The following is a 16,621-nucleotide window of genomic DNA, read 5'->3' as shown; positions in this document are numbered from 1 at the left end:
GAGGTCAGTCACAACACAGATCTTATCTCAGCTGCTTGCGTCTGGTTTGGATGTCATCTCCTCCTGCAGCTCAGCCTGGTATGCCATGAGCATGGATGAGGCATTGAGGGCTCTGATGGCTGTAGCAACCGAAAGATATGACTTTTCAGTCATGGAGGACTGGAAGCCGTCAGATTTGGGTGGGAAAGTAGGGCTGGCCCCAGTTATGGTTTTCTGCCCTGGGTGCAGGTGGAAGGCCACTACAGAATCGACTGGAGGCAGGTAAGAGGCGAGGCCACTGAAATCATCCACTAGCGGCTCAGCTATAGACTCAGAGGCGCTGGCAGGCTTCTGCACCCGCGTTCGCTGAACTTGGTGTAGTTACTAACAACGGGTCCCGGTCAGACAGGCTAGCTTGGCGTGCTAGCCTGCGGAGGAGACTCTTGAGGGAGAGGTGTGCACAATGCTCACAAAAATCAGGTGCAGCCCGAGGCACGCGGCACATCTGGTGTGACCATCAGTGCCTGAAATTTTACTACCGCATGGACACACTCGTGGAGGAGATAATGCCCATGGGTGTTTCTTTTTGCAAAACTTTAGCTAGGTGGGTGAAGCCACCAGTGCTGGCCGAAGGTCGGCTAGCAATCCGATTCTTTCGCTACTTGTTTGGAGACAACGTAGTGAGAAAGTTTGCTGTTTGGAGACAGCCGAACCATGTTAGCTTTGCGTATGTTCCTATGGTGAAGGACTGAGGTTAACACCACCGCACAAGAGGGAAAGTTAGCGCCCGGTGACTGAGTTGTTTGCTTAGGCTGTGGACAGTTAAGATAAGCGCCCAAGTGCGGTCATGTCGAAGCTGAGCTTCTGAGTGAAGCGAGAAGAGGTTTTTGAATGACCAAGTGATGTGGCATCAGCCCTTAAATATGGAGGGGAGGCAGCCTCTCCCTGACACGCACGTCCCAGCTGCCAGCCAATAGGGACTGGCGTATTGATACAAGTGCTTCTGAGGACTACGCAGAGGGGCGCACCCATAGTGAGAAACCGAAAAAATGCTTGAAAAAGAACAGGGTAAAAGGAGGCTAACAGAGTGTACAGAGATGCACTACAATCTGTAATTGTAGAACTACAAAGTGCACCTATATAGTAAGTGGAGCTGATCAAATGGACAGTGAGTGGTCAGTGTGTGTGTGTGTGTGTGTGTGTGTGTGTGTGTGTGTGTACGTACGTACAAAGTAATTATATTTACAATGGCTTTTATGACATCCTGTTCCAAATCCATATCCACTAATATGGATTTGGTTCCCTCTTTCCAGCTGGAACGTCTTCCATTAGTCTCGGAAGCTTTCTACAATATTTTGGGGTGTGTGTGTGTGTTTATTTATCCAGAACAGAATTTGTGAGGTCAGACACTGATTTTGACATGCTCCTTGTAGTGTGATGCAACATACTGACCTCCTTGTTTCCTTTACAGTCAGTAATACAAGGCAGCAGAAGTATTGGAGTAGTCCTAGACTCTTGAGCCTCAGCAGTCCAGATGCAAGTCCAATTTGCCATTCCTACAGTACCCATGCAGAAACAGTTGAGGAACCCCTGCACAGTATCATCAGCAACACTGAGAATGTTCAAGGTATGAATCAATTACACAATTTTATATATTTGTTATTTTATCTTTTATTTGAAACCATGCTCTGCACGGCTATACACATCAAATTTAGTTAGCCTTTGATTTATTTTACAGCAGGGCCAAGTTAATAGAATGATCTTTTGTGTGCTTACGTCTGTGAAAAGTAAAGTGGCACTGTAATGAAGATGACTTTCCTTGCAGGAATGTTTTTACTGAGAGTTTCTTTGCCTACTGGCAACCTTTTTGCTGCTTTGCAGCGTTATCTAGTAGGACACCTTAAAAAAGTAAAAAGGAGCTCTAATGTTACTCATTTGACATTTAATTTCTGTTGTGGTATTCTAGAAAAAAAACTTTTTTAAAACTAACCTTGTTTTTCTGGTATAAGGGTCCTTTTCTAAGCATGAGTTCCAGGCAGAGACAAAAAAACTGTTGGACATTGTCGCCAGATCTTTGTACTCAGAGAAAGAGGTAAGACAAAAACTATGGCCATGCTTTAAAAAAATCAATATCTATGTTTATGAATAAATTGTATTTCTTTATTTATTTGTACGTTGCCAACACATTTCTATTACATATAGCAGAAAGGTGCTGTATATTGACTGAGAGGTTGCTCCTTACTCTAATGTAAAGGAAGAGCAGCCACTCACTCAGTTGGCAGCAATGTCCTCCAATAACCTGGTTTAGCACAGCAAGCAATATACTTGCAATGAGAAGCTCTTCTTTTTATGTATTTATTAAATGGCACTTTAAAAGCCTGTAAAAACTTTACTGCAGAAGACGGAAAGAAGGAAAGTTTACTACTAAATCTCCTTGAAGGTCTTTTGCAGGGCTCTACAGTGCTGTGCAACAGAAACTTCATAAATATGACCTTGGAGAAGACATCAGAAAATAAAAATAGCAACTATGTTCTCACCACAAATTTCAGTGTCAGAAGGCTGCAAAGGAACATGTAAACAAGTCTATTGCATTTGGGGAAACAAGTAATGTGGACCGATGATGTTAAAATAGGACTTTTTAGCCACAATGAGGGATGTTTGGAGAAAAAAGGGTGCAGAATTTCACAAAAAGAACATTTCTCCGACTGTCAAGCATGAGGGTGGCTCAATTATCCTTTGTTGCATCCAGTGGCATGCATTTCACTGGTAGAAGGAAGAACGTATTCAATTATGAGCAAAATCTGAAAGCAAACATCATACCATCTGTGAAATGGCAGATGAAAACGGAATTGTTACTACAGCAGGATAATCCTACACATCTCAAAATCCATAATAGACTACTTCAAAAGGCACACCTGAACGTTTTGCCATGGCTCTGACAGTCCCCTGTCTTAAACATCATTGAAAATCTGTGGATAGACCTCAAATAGCAGTGCAGGCAACATGGCCCATGAACTTTACAGAACTAATATTCCAAGGAAGATACTTGCCAACAGGTGTATTACTAAGTAAAACAAATGTTGGCCACATGAATTGTGTAAAGATGGAAATAAAAGTAATGTTTCTTAAGATATGGAAGAAATGTGTCGACTTTAATTTTATGCCTTTTGGAAATCGTCATCTTTTGCTCACTTAGCTATTCGCAGTAACAGAAATTTTGACCAGGGGTGCCCACACTTTTGCATGCTACTGTATATTCTGTGCAATAAGAACTTAAATGAAAATTGTTCAGTCTGACTTCTGCATGCATCAACAATGAGACCTGACTTTGTGTAATTTAATTTAGTTTAGGTAGGCTTATTCAAGGGTTATTTTTGATTTAAAGATAATATTAATAAGGAACAAACAAGACAAAGGCCCCCTTCTACCATTTAAGCCCATTGCCATATTCCCATTAGGCCAATCGTTTATATTTTAGGAATCAATTTGAATCCATTTAGTAATTAATTTAATAACATCCATCCATCCATCCATCCATCCATCCATCCATCCATCCATCCATCATCTTCCGCTTCTCTGGGGTTTGGGTCGCGGGGCAGCATCTTAAGCCCAGACCTCCCTTTCCCCAGCCATTTCCACTAGCTCTCCGGGGGTGATTCTGAGGCGCACCCAGGCCAGCTGGGCAATATAGTCACACCAGCGTGTCCTGGGTCTTCCCCGGGGTCTCCTGGACTGTGAGACCTCACGAGGGAGGAGGAGGCATCCTAGGATGTCCAGGAGGCATCCTAACCACCTCAACTGGCTCCTCTCGACGTGAAGAAGCAGCGGCTCTACTCAGAGTCCCTCCTGGATGACCGAACTTCTCAGCCTATCTCTAAGGGAGAGTCCAGACACCCTGCGGAGGAAACTAATTTCGGCCGTTCGTATTTGCAATCTTGTTCTTTCGGTCACTACCCAAGGCTCATGACCATAGGTGAAGGTGGGAACGTAGACCGGTAAATCGAGAGCTTTGCCTTGTGGTTCAGGTCTTTCTTTACCACAACAAACCAGTAAAGAGCCCGCATCACTGCTGACCCAGCACCAATCCGCCTGTCAATCTCCCGCTCCCTTGTACTATCACTCGTGAACAAGACCCCGAGATACTTGAACTCCTCCACTTGAGGCAAGAGCTTATCCCAGACCCAGAGAGGGCTCTCCACCCTTTTCCACCCGAGAACCATGGTCTCGGATTTAGAGGTACTGATTCTCATCCCGGTCGCTTCACACTCGGCTGCAAACTGATCCAGCGAAAGCTGAAGTTCATGGCCTGATGTCCCCAATAGGACCACATCATCTGCAAACAGCAGCGATGTGACCTTGAGGTCACCAAACCAGACACCCTCCATCCCCTGACTGCGCCTAGAAATTCTATCCATAAAAATTATGAATAGAATCGGTGACAAAGGGCGGCCCTGACGGAGTCCAACTCTCAATGGGAACGAGTCTGACTTACTGCCGGCCATGAGAACCAAGCTCGTGCTTTGTTTGTACAGGGCCTGAACGGCTCATAGCAAAGAGCCATGTACCCCGTACTCCCGAAGTACCTCCCACAGAATACCCCGGGGAACACAGTCGAATGCCTTCTCCAGATCCACAAAGCACATGTGGACTGGTTGGGCAAACTCCCATGAGCCCTCCAGAATCCTGGAGAGGGTGAAGAGTTGGTCCAGTGTTCCACGACCAGGGCGGAACCCGCACTGCTCCTCCTGAATCCGAGGTTCGACTATAAGCCAGACTCTATTCTCCAGTACCCCTGCATACCAGGGAGGCTGAGGAGTGTGATTTTCCCTGTAGTTGGAACACACCCTCTGGTCCCCATTTTTAAAAAGAGGCCCCACCACCCCAGTCTGCCAATCCAGTGGCACTGCCCCCGATGTCCACATTATGTTGAAAAGGCATGTCAGCCAAGACGGGCCCTCAACATCCAGAGCCTTGATGAACTCGGGACAGATCTCATCCACCCCTGGAGCCTTGCCACCAAGGAGCTTTTTAACTACCTTAATGACTTCGGCCTCATTAATGGACGAGCCTATTCCCGTCTCTCCAGACTCTGCCTCCTCACCGTGTTGGTGGGATTGAAAAGGTCCTCAAAGTATTCCTTCCACCGCCCAATGACGTGTTCAGTCGAAGTCAGCAGCACACCATCTCCACTATATACAGTGCTAGTGGCACACTACTTTCCCCTTCTGAGTCGCCTGACGGTTTGCCAGAATCTTTTCGGAGCCGACTTAGTCACTTTCCAAGGCCTCACCAAACTCCTCCCACACCCAAGTTTTTGCCTTGGCGATGACTGAAGCCGCAGATCGCTTGGCCTGTCGATACCTGCCAGCTGCCTCTGGTGTCCCACAGGCCAACCATGCCCGGTAGGACTCCTCCTTCAGCTTGACGGCATCTCTCACCTGGGGTGTCCACCACCGGGTTCGAGGATTACCGCCCCGACAGGCACCAACTACCATGCGGCCACAGCTGCAGTCAGCCGCTTCAACAATGGAGGAGCAGAACATGTCCCATTCTGAGTCAATGTCCCCCACCTCCCCCGATATCTGGTCAGAGTTATTAAAGGAGGTGTGAGTTGAAGATCAATCTGACAGGTTCTTCTAGTCTGATCGGCATCTTCCCCCACCACCTGATCCCACGGACCACCAGGTGGTGATCAGTTGACAGCTCAGCTCCTCTCTTTACCCAACTGTCCAATACACATGGCCGCAAGTCCGATGACACGACTACAAAGTCAATCATTGAACTGCGGCCTAGGGTGTCCTGGTGCCATGTGCACTTATGGACATCCTTGTGTTCAAACATGGTGTTCGTGATGGACAAACTGGTTTGCACAGACGTCCAAAAACTGTACACCACTCTTGTTCAGATCAGAGAGGCCATTCCTCCCAGTCACACCTCTCCAGGTCTCACTGTCATTGCCTACGTGAGCGTTGAAGTCCCCCAGTAGGACAATCGAGTCTCCAGGAGGAGCACTTTCAAGCATCCTTCCCAAGGACTCTAAGAAGGCTGTGTACTCTGAACTGCTGTTCGGTGCATAAGCACAGACAGCAGTCAGGACCCGTTCCCCAACCCGAAGGCGTAGGGGCTATGAGAGAGCCCACACCTGCCTGCCGCCTCTCACCATGGGCAACCCCAGAAAAGAATAAAGTCCAGCCCCTCTCAAGGAGCTGGGACCCAGAGCCCAAGCTGTGTGTTGAGGTGAGCCTGACTATATCTAGCCGGTATCTCTCAACCTCGCGCACCAACTCGGGCTCCTTCCCTGCCGTTGAGGTAACGTTCCAAGTTCCAAAAGCCAGTTTCAGCAACCGAGGATCAGAACGCCGAGGCCCACGGTTTCGGAGCTGGCTCCAGGATGGGGCCCCGGCAACCCTGATCAGGGCAGGGTACACAAGTCTCGTTCTTTAATTATTTTAATTTTAATTTAATAATATTTGATATAATAAGAAGAAGAAGAAGAAGAAGAAGAAGAAGAAGAAGAAGAAGAAGAAGAAGAAGAAGAAGAAGAATTAAAATCAATATGAATTATTGGTAAGCTTTCAAAGCACTCATGAGACACATTTCAACTGAGAAGCACAATCAGATAAAATTTTCAACATTTAAGCTAGGGCTCTTTGCTGTATCTAATTATGTTATTAGTGTTCTCAGTCAAATTGGATTTTGTTTATAAATGGAAATTAGAACTGTGTAGTTGATGGGTCTTAAAATACATTAAAGCACTGTTCCAGTTTAAAGCCCATGTCTACTCATTTTAATAGTTTAATGTTCTGATTAAAAACTGTCAGTTGGTCTTTTCTGATGTTTTCTGACATTGATCATTTTTAAAATATTACAAAAATAAATCGCAATAGGACTATTGCAATCACAATATATAACAATGCAATCACACTGCTAGTATTTTTGTACTTTTTTTTACTTTAAAAATATTAGCATGTGTTACAGTGAGAAAGTTAAACAAACACAAATAAAATACATGCACACTACAGTGAACTGTTTTGTCGTTATAAAAGGTTTTCATTATTTAAATAAACTGCTATAAATGTGTTTAAATTATCAGGGCTACTTGTGTACTAATTATTTTGTGCCACCAAGAGGCATGGCTGGTGATTTTTTTTTTTTTTTTTTTTTTTTTTTTTTTTTTTCCCCCTCCCTTTTGCTTTCTCCTCCATTTCCTATGAATGGTCAGTTTTTGGCCTGTTCTATATACCTTGAATGTAATGACAGTGTAATGCTTAATTACGTTTTAAAATTAAGTAATAAAAATGTAAAATACTTCTTCCACTTGGGGTCTGTTTGGTGTTCAAGTCAAAGTTGAGTCTCAAGTCGTGACTTGAGTCAGACTTAAAATGGCCGCATTACATTAGGCATTTTTTCTTGAATATTCTTCTTATCCATGTGCAACAACAGTGTCAACCACATCTTAGATCTCAATGCATGGACATGTTGAACTACCACATGCTCTAGACCAGGGCTCTTTAGTTAAAATTCAATAGGTCCAATTAAAGAATTTCAGGTGAAGGTACAAAACATCATAATGTCTAACTTGATGAACCACATGATTCAGTGCCATGTACTGTTTACTGAAGTAGCCTAGCAGTTATATCAGCATCACCAACTGAATGTCCAATCAAATAAAGTATAATTGTCATATTTCAAAATTTATTGTCAATTTTAGATCACACCTTGTGAAATAACCTCACTTTCTTCTCTGACTGCTGTTTCTCGCCTTGTCACCCCTCCTCTGTGTGTGTCACTCACTCACTCAAGTCTCAGTGCTCATCGTAATGCATAGATCTGATTGGCTAAGTAGCTTCATGTGTGATATTTACAACGACTGGGATTGGTTTATGAGTTCCCTGGGCAGCTAAAGAAAAAGCTAGAAAAGCTATGGCGATTAAAATAGGACCACCCCTTCGAAATTAAGTAATTCTTCATAGTTTGTCGGTTATAGGCGTGGTTAAGTCCGCATAGGACAGCGTCTAGTTCCGGACTTGGACCGCGGTCCGCCTAGTACTGACCTCTGCCCTAGGCTAACAGTGTCAAACTCAACCACTACATAGGCCATTTTAACAATTTAGTGGGCCAGAGAGTGCTGTTTTTATTTAATTTCCAAGTAACATTTTGCTACAATCTGAGTTGGCCATTGTTTATTCAAAATAAGGCAAAACATTAAAAGCAAAATACAGGCATTTGTAATAGACCTTAAAAAAATGCATGAAATTTTAAAAATTTCCCCATGAGATGTCCTTCAAACCTACCTATTTGCTTTATTTAGACACCTGGCATCTTATCTTTCCTGCAAATTCACTTATTCTTGGGATCAATTTCTGAGCTGCGGAGCTAAATGTTAATATTCAATTCAGTTCAGGTTTTTTTTTTTGTTGTACAGCACTTTTTACAACGATGTTGTCTCAAAGCAGTTTTACAAAAGTTTGAAAACATAGTTACGACGTATATCCCCCAGTGAGCAAGCCAGAGGTGACAGTGGCAAGGAAAATCTCCCTCAGACTGGAGGAAGAAATCTTGGGAGGAACCAAGACTCACAAGGGGAGACCCATCCTCCTCTGGTCAAAGTATTTACAGTTTAATAAGCTAAATACCAAATAAAAGCTAAGAGGATTTCTGTTTGAAGTCTGGATGGTAAAGCTTTAGAAACTGCACTGGCTGAGGCATTCCCTGGCTGAGGCATTCTCTGACTTGAGTCTTTATGAAATCTGAACATTCTGAGCGGACTTTGGACCAAGAAGGACAACTTGTTTTATCTGGGTTTAAAAGAAGGAAATTCTGCAGCGTCCAATTTCTCATATCTTTTACACAATCTTCTATTTTATTTAATCTGGATTTATCATCTGGTTTGGCTGATATGTACAGCTGTGTGTCATCAGCATAGCAGTGGAAACTAATTCCATGTCTATTCATAACTAAGCCTTATGGTAACATGTATAACGTGAATAACGGAGGATCTAAAACAGAACTTGTGGAACTCCATATTTCGCTTTTGTATAATTAGATGATACATTATTTAATTGTGTGAACTGAAACCGCTCAGTGAGGTAGGATGTGAACCAGGATAAGGCTATTCCTTTGATTCCAACCATGTTTTCTAATCTGGCCAAGAGAAGAGAGTGATCTGTAGTGTCAAAAACTGTACTTCGAGTAGTACCAGCAGAGATGCGTGGCCTTGATAAGAGGCAAGAAGAAGGTAATTTGTTATTTTAACTAGAGCCATCTCTGTGCTGTGGTGAGGCCTAAAACCAGATTGGAATTTTTCATGTATGTTGTTTTTATGTACAAACCCAATTCCAATGAAGTTGGGATGTTGTGTAAAACATAAATAGAAACGGATTTGCAAATCATCATATTCTTTTTTTAACCTATATTCAATTGAATACACTACAAAGACAAGATATTTAATGTTCAAATGGATAAACTTTTGTTTTTTTGCAAATATTCACTCATTTTGAATTTGATGCCTGCAACACGTTCCAAAGAAGTTGGGACAGGGGCATGTTTACCACTGTTACATCACCTGTCCTTTTAACAACACTCAATAAGTGTTTGGGAACTGAGGAAACTAATTGTTGAAGCTTTGTAGGTGGAATTCTTTTCCATTCTTGCTTGATGTACAACTTCAGTTGCTTGACAGTCTGGGGTCTTCATTGTCGTATTTTGCGCTTCATAATGCGCCACACATTTTCAATGTGAGTCAGGTCTGGACTGCAGGCAGGCCAGTATAGTACCTGCACACTTTTACTACGAAGCCATGCTGTTGCAACACATGCAGAATGTGGCTTGGCATTGTCTTGCTGAAATAAGCAGGGACGTCCCTGAAAAAGACATTGCTTGGATGGCAGCATATGTTGCTACAAAACCTGTATGTACCTTTCAGCATTAATGGTGCCTTCACAGATGTGCAAGTTACCCATGCCATGGGCACTAACACACCCCCATACCATCAGAGATGCTGGCTTTAGAAATTTGCACTGATAACAATCTGGACAGTCCTTTTCCTCTTTGGCCCGGAGGACACAACGTCCATGATTTCCAAAACAATTTGAAATGTGGACTCGTCAGACCACAGGACACTTTTCCACTTCACGTCAGTCCATCTCAGATGAGCTCAGGCCCCGAGAAGCCAGTGGCATTTCTGGGTGTTGTTGATATATGGCTTTCGCTTTGCATGGCAGAGTTTTAACTTGCACTTGTACATGGAGCGACATGTTCCTGAGCCCATGTGGTAATATCCGTCACAGAATGATGTTGGTTTTTAATGCAGTCCCGCCTGAGGGATTGAAGGTTGCGGGCATTCAGTGATGGTTTTCTGCCTTGCCGCATACTTGCAGAGATTTCTCCAGATTCTCTGAATCTTTTGATCATATTATGGACTGTAGATGATGAAATTCCTAAATTCCTTGCAATTGCACATTGAGAAACGTTTTTCTTAAACTATTTGCTCACACGGTTGGTCACATCCTTGCTTGTGAATGGCTGAGCCTTTCCGGGATACTCCCTTTATACCCAATTATGACTCTCACCTGTTTCCAATTAACCTGCTCACTTGTGGAATGTTCCAAACAGGTGTTTTTTGAGCATTCCTCAACTTTCCCAGACTTTTGTTGCCCCTGTCCCAACTTCTTTGGAACGTGTTGCAGGCATCACATTCAAAATGAGTGAATATTTACAAAAAACTAAGTCTAAAAATATCTAAATATCTTGACTTTGTATTCAGTTGAATATAGGTTGAAAAGCATTTGCAAATCATCGTATTCTGTTTTTGTTTTACACAATTTCCCGACTTCATTGGAATTGGTTGTATCTGCGTGCACCTCAAAATCAGTGGTTTGTGGTAAGCATTTTGATCAGTTTAAATATGAGATGTAAACCAGAGAAGTCTTCATTTGCTCTAGTTAGCTGGCAAGATAGCAAGCTCCGAGATGCTTTATTATGAAGGAACAAAGGGAAACACAGCATTATAAACCTAGTAATACAGAGGATTTAAAGTGTACTGTGGTGAAAATAAATCAGGTTTTGATGATATATTTTGGATAAAAACTTTGTCAACCATGTTTCAATAAAACAAAAGGCAAAATGTTTCCACTAAAAACTCAAAATAACATTATTAATAAAATACATTATGAATAAATGCATAAAAAGTAAACAATTATACATTAAACAATAATATTTATTGTAATAATAATACTTAACAAAATTGCTCACAGAAGTGTGATGGGAACCAGACGTCTGAGGAATTTAATGCCTCTTAAAGCTCCCTCCCAGAAAGTTGTTATAGGTCTGATGTCTCCCTTGTTTTAATCTTGATGAGAAATGCAATCAATTTATTTGAATCCATGGAGCAGTAGGGGTGTTTTAAGGCAAAATAATCCCCAAACAAAACTTTTTGTTTGGGTTTTTAATTTATTCATTTTTTTTGATTGGCCATTATTTTGCTATCAAGATTTTTTTTTTTTTTTTTTTTTTTTTTAAATCAGACACGTGTAGGTTTACTGGTGGTTAATACACTGCCTGGCCAAAAAAAGGTCACTACCTGGATTTAACTAAGCAAATAGGTAAGAGCCTCCCATTGGATAATTACTGCATAGGGGATTGTTTCATCTGGCAACAAGTTATTTACCCCTAACTGATGCAGTGAGTAGCTTCTTATTTGTTAAACAACCATGTCGAAAGACACGTCCTGTTGTCATGGAAAAGATGTTAATCTGTTTCGGAAGGGTCAAATTATTGGCATGTATCAAGCAGTGAAAGCATCTAAGGAGATTGCTGAAACTACTAAAATCGGGTTAAGAACTGTCCAATGCATTATTAAAAAGTGGAAGGACAGTGGGGAAACCTCTTCAAGGAAGGAATGTGGTCAGAAAAAAATCTTGAATGATCGGTAGAACAGTAGAACTCAGGGAAATGTTTAATAGTGAAAGTAAGAGCATTTCCACATGCACAATCTGAAGGGAACTCAAGGTATTGGGACTAAACAGCTGTGTAGCCTTAAGAAAACCACTTATCAGTGAGGCTAACCAGCAAAAAATGGCTTCAATTTGCTAGGTAGCATAAAGATTGTACTCTGGAGCAATGGAAGGTGGTCATGTGATCTGATGAGTCCAGATTTACCCTGCTCCAGAGTGAAGGGCACATCAGGGTAAGAAGAGAGGCAGCTGAAATGAGGCACCGATTATGCCTAGTGCCTACCATACAAGCCTGTGGGGGCAGTGCTATGATCTGGGGTTGCTCTGCAAAGAATGAGGTCAGCTGACTACCTGAATATACTGAAAGACCAGGTTACTCCATCAATAGATTTTTTTTCTTTCCTGATGGCACAGGCATATTCCAAGATGGCAATGCCAGGATTCATCGGGCTCAAATTGTGAAACAGTGGTTCAGGGAGCATGAGACATTTTCACACATGGATTGGCCACCACAGAGTCCAGAACTGAACCCCATTGAGAATCTTTGGGATGTGCTAGAGAAGACTTTGCGCAGTGGTCCAAATCTCCCATCATCAATACAAGATCTTGGGGGAAAAATTAATGCAACTCTGGACAGAAATAAACATGACATTGCAGAAGCTTGTGGAAACAATGCCACAGTGAATGCGTGCCATAATCAAAGCTAAAGGTGGTCCAACGAAATACTAGTGTGCCATTTTTTTGGCTAGGCAGTGTATAATGGCTATATTTGTATTGTAAACATTGAGATTCCTGGTTTCTAACACCACCACTGTAAAAAAAAAAATTGGAGTCAGCAAGTTTCTCTGCAAATAAACCATTTTGCATCAAAGAGATCCGAATGACTGTCTCAACCACTAAATTAAGCAGGAATTTTGAGAAATCCGTGGAAATTCTCTAACACTTGTTTGTCTGACCATAAAGATATAATTATTTTTTCATTGACACATTTATTTGATTCTGCACAATTTAATTTGGAATACAACTATTTTCTTAGACAGTTTAGTCTGTCTTCTTTTGTCACATGGAACTACTGTTTTTACAGCAGGAAATGTCAGAAAATTAATAGTTAAAGTCAAGAGATTTAAAATATTTGATGCACAATATGTCCGCCTCCAGACTGTGTAATTTATAAAAACATATGTTCTTCTGAACTAAAGGAATTAGTACAAAACCAAACTTTTATTTACAAGTTTCCATAGAATTCCAATTGATGTCAGTGCAGGAATTATGTTCTCTTTTATTAAACCTGAGAAGTAAGAAACTATTAAGTAAACTAATTTACACGTCCTTCTGGAGGTATCCCATTTAAAGCAAGGGGTGAAATATAGACTTCAAGTATAATAGCCATGCACTCAGGTTTTACATGCTTATGCTTTGTTTAATGGCCAATGGCATAGGTAGAAAATTGTTGCAAAATATGGATAGTAATGAATGTAAAGATGATAACAAATGTGCTAATGTATTTCCTCTTGCTCTTAGGGAGTTTTTCTGTGTCCCTTGCCCTTGGCTCTTCTATTTTTTCAGTTTGAAATGTGAAATAAATTATTTCCAAAATCAAGAGAATTAAAAAAAGAATTTGCTCCCTTTGCTGCAGTAACAGCCTCTACTTTTCTGAGAAGGCTTTATACTAGGTAATGGGATATTTCTTTGGGGGCTTTGATTACATTAAACCACAAGCATTAATGATGTCAGGTACTGATGCTGGATGATTAGTTCTGAAACACAAATACCTTTCCAAGTCATCCGGAAGACACTAGATAGAGCTCCATCACTCCAGAGGAAGCAGTTACTCTGCTCCACAGCCCAGTGCTGGGGGACTTTAAACTCCTCTAGATGACACATAGCGCTGGACATGGTGATCTTAGGCTCGTGCTTAGCTGTTCCAGAGCACCCTGGCAGTACTTTTCTAATGTGATTATAAAAGTTATGTTTGCATGTGCACTCCTGTGTCAGCTTTAGGTATACCTTAATACAGATGTCCTGTATTACTAATACTAATAAGCAGGGATGTCCACAAACGTTTGTACATAGTGTATTTATGCTTTCTCCTTGCTGTTAGGGTTTTGCTTGGACCTGAATTTTCTGTAAAGCTCCATTGTAGCAACACCTGTTGAAGAAAAAAAAACACTATGAAAACAACAACTATGAAAGTTGTTCATTCCTCACTTAAATATGAAGATGCTCAGCTGGAGATTTATTTTCTTGTGCCAAGATTTTCTGCCACTACATGTTAGGCTTTTTTTAAGGCACATTAAAGTTTCTGGCTGCTTGGTGGCAGGTGTTCGTCAGGGAACTCATTTCTAATGGAAGTGATGCCCTAGAGAAGCTACGGCATAAGCTGATTACAAAAGGAGGAGAGAGTGCACCTATGGAAATCCACCTACAGACTGATGCAGCCAAGGGCACTTTGACTATTCAGGTATCTTTTGGCTATAAAGTTTATGTAACAGATGAACTTTGGCATGTATAGCATTTCAGTTCTTATTGTATCCATGTGAACAAAAGTGATTGACAAAAAGACATTTGACATTATTGTGACCTGATTTGCAAACTCTTCCTTAACCTATTTAGGACACAGGCATTGGAATGAATGAAGAGGAACTGGCTGCTAACCTGGGTACCATTGCTCGGTCTGGCTCTAAGGTTTGTCTCATTGCCTGCTGTGTTCTACACCTGATTCTCCCAAGAGCATGTCACAGCATTAGACCATCTCTCATGATTCTCCTTGTTGCTCTCAAGGCCTTCCTGGATGCTCTTCAGAGCCAAGTTGAGGCCAGCAGCTCTATCATTGGTCAGTTTGGTGTAGGCTTCTATTCTGCCTTTATGGTGGCAGACAAAGTGGATGTCTATTCTCAGAGTGCAGAATCAAGTGTTCCTGGATATAAGTGGTCCTCAGATGGGTAAGATATTCAGGAATTATGTAGGGTATGAGAGACAATGCATAAAATACAATTAAGGTCTGAGTAAATAAACTTGAAAATACTGATGAGACAAATGGGAGTTACAAATGGACTTACCATGATCTCACAAAAGATTATTCACATTTAATTATTATTCACATTATTCACTCAGAATATTTACCTTCGGTAGTTATGGATTTACATTATTATTGTCTTGTAGCTCAGGAATTTTCGAGATTGCAATGGCCAGTGGGGTAAGGCAGGGCACTAAGATTGTGTTATACCTCAAGGAAGAATGCAAAGAGTTTTCTTCTGAGGACCGTGTTAAAGGTAAGTATTGTAAGTAGAGCGGTGTAAAATACCACAACCATATTTTAATATGAAACAATAGAAAATGGTTTGGAGCAGCTTTTTGTATCTACAGATTTTATTTTTTTTTCTCTCTCTCCCCCTCCTTGAATTTCTTTTCTACAGAGGTTGTAACCAAGTACAGCAATTTTGTTAGCTTCCCCATCTACCTGAATGGTCGACGACTCAACACACTGCAGGTACGTCAGCTCCGTAGGTCCTCCAGGTACGTGGCTTCTGTTCTAGAGTGTGTAAAAAAATAAAAATAAAAAAAATTTGTGTTTTTTTCCTTCATCTGATGGTGGCAACAGCTCAGTAACATTACAGTGTAATGTGCTGTGATAATGAGGTTAGCTAAAGCTTAAGAGCCTTTCTTCTCTGACTCGGCCTGTAGTTTAATTTACTAAATGATATTTAGGCAAGACTACAGTCGTAAAGCTCAAACTTAACACTGAGAACCAGACATTTTGGCCAAATGGAACTTTAATTAATTAATTACTACAATTTCCACAGTTCAGTAAGTATTAACCCCTTAAGGTAGAGCAAAAAACATGGCTGTTTAGGCTGTTTAATCTGCTTGTTTAATAACATTTGAAAAAGTGAACACTTGAATAGAAATATATTTAATACATTAAACATGTTTTATTGTTATTTGTATTTGTTATAAGCACTTACTCATTCAAATTGTACTCTAGTCCAATAGTAAAGGAAGTCTCATGCATCTTTTATACAGTGCTGTTAAACATGGTAGCTCACAGAAAGCTCAGATTCCATTGCCTTTTGAAAACTTAATGTTTTGAATCTTTGGTGAATAATATTTTGGCCGGCCGGTATTTTTGACGAGGCACGATCTAACCCTCTTTGAGGAAAGTTTGCCCACACCTGCAAGTGATGTTTAATGGTTGGGAGTGTACTGTAGATCATGATTGTCTAATCTTATCTGTAGAGGGCCAGTGTGGCTGGAGGTTTTCCTGATGAAATGTTTGAGAACTAAAACCGACTGATTTGAAGCAAGTAGTATCAGGTGTGCTTCAGCTTGTTTTGAGTGAAAACCTGCACACCGGCCCTTTGCAGATAAGATTGGACACACCTGGTGTAGGCCAATGGTTGCTACTGCTGAAGGCATTAAATAGATTATATATATTTTGTTAATGAAGTTTGCACCAGCCCAGATTTCTCCAGCACCTTCCACAGATAACTCCAGTTCAAACAATTAAAATCTTTATCTGCAGGACAGTATTGCACATTGGTTTACCTGATGTTTACTCTCATTTATAATGTCGAATAAACGGCACATATTATCTGCAGCTAAGCAATTTGGTGTAAATCCCTCTTGATCAGGACAAATAATTGTGTATTTATTAACTTTTTTTTTTTTGAGGGGTGGCTAGTTGTATC

The 16,621-nt window shown here is 41.2% G+C and overlaps 1 protein-coding gene across 1 annotated transcript in view; it reads left to right on the top strand.

Annotated features, from left to right (window-relative positions):
• Positions 1-16,621, top strand: part of trap1 (TNF receptor-associated protein 1) — a 53,289-nt gene that overhangs the window by 12,278 nt on the left and 24,390 nt on the right. The window contains exons 2-8 of the mRNA XM_017705432.2: positions 1,451-1,606; positions 1,989-2,071; positions 14,254-14,394; positions 14,547-14,618; positions 14,715-14,875; positions 15,096-15,205; positions 15,350-15,423. Of these exons, the coding sequence (XP_017560921.1) occupies positions 1,451-1,606; positions 1,989-2,071; positions 14,254-14,394; positions 14,547-14,618; positions 14,715-14,875; positions 15,096-15,205; positions 15,350-15,423 (797 nt within the window). The remainder of the gene's footprint in view (positions 1-1,450; positions 1,607-1,988; positions 2,072-14,253; positions 14,395-14,546; positions 14,619-14,714; positions 14,876-15,095; positions 15,206-15,349; positions 15,424-16,621) is intronic.

This window comes from Pygocentrus nattereri, chromosome 14, assembly GCF_015220715.1.
Source record: "Pygocentrus nattereri isolate fPygNat1 chromosome 14, fPygNat1.pri, whole genome shotgun sequence".
NCBI lineage: Eukaryota > Metazoa > Chordata > Actinopteri > Characiformes > Serrasalmidae > Pygocentrus > Pygocentrus nattereri.
The sequence above is the reverse complement of the archived record's forward strand: the minus strand, read 5'-3'. Positions and strand labels throughout refer to the sequence as shown.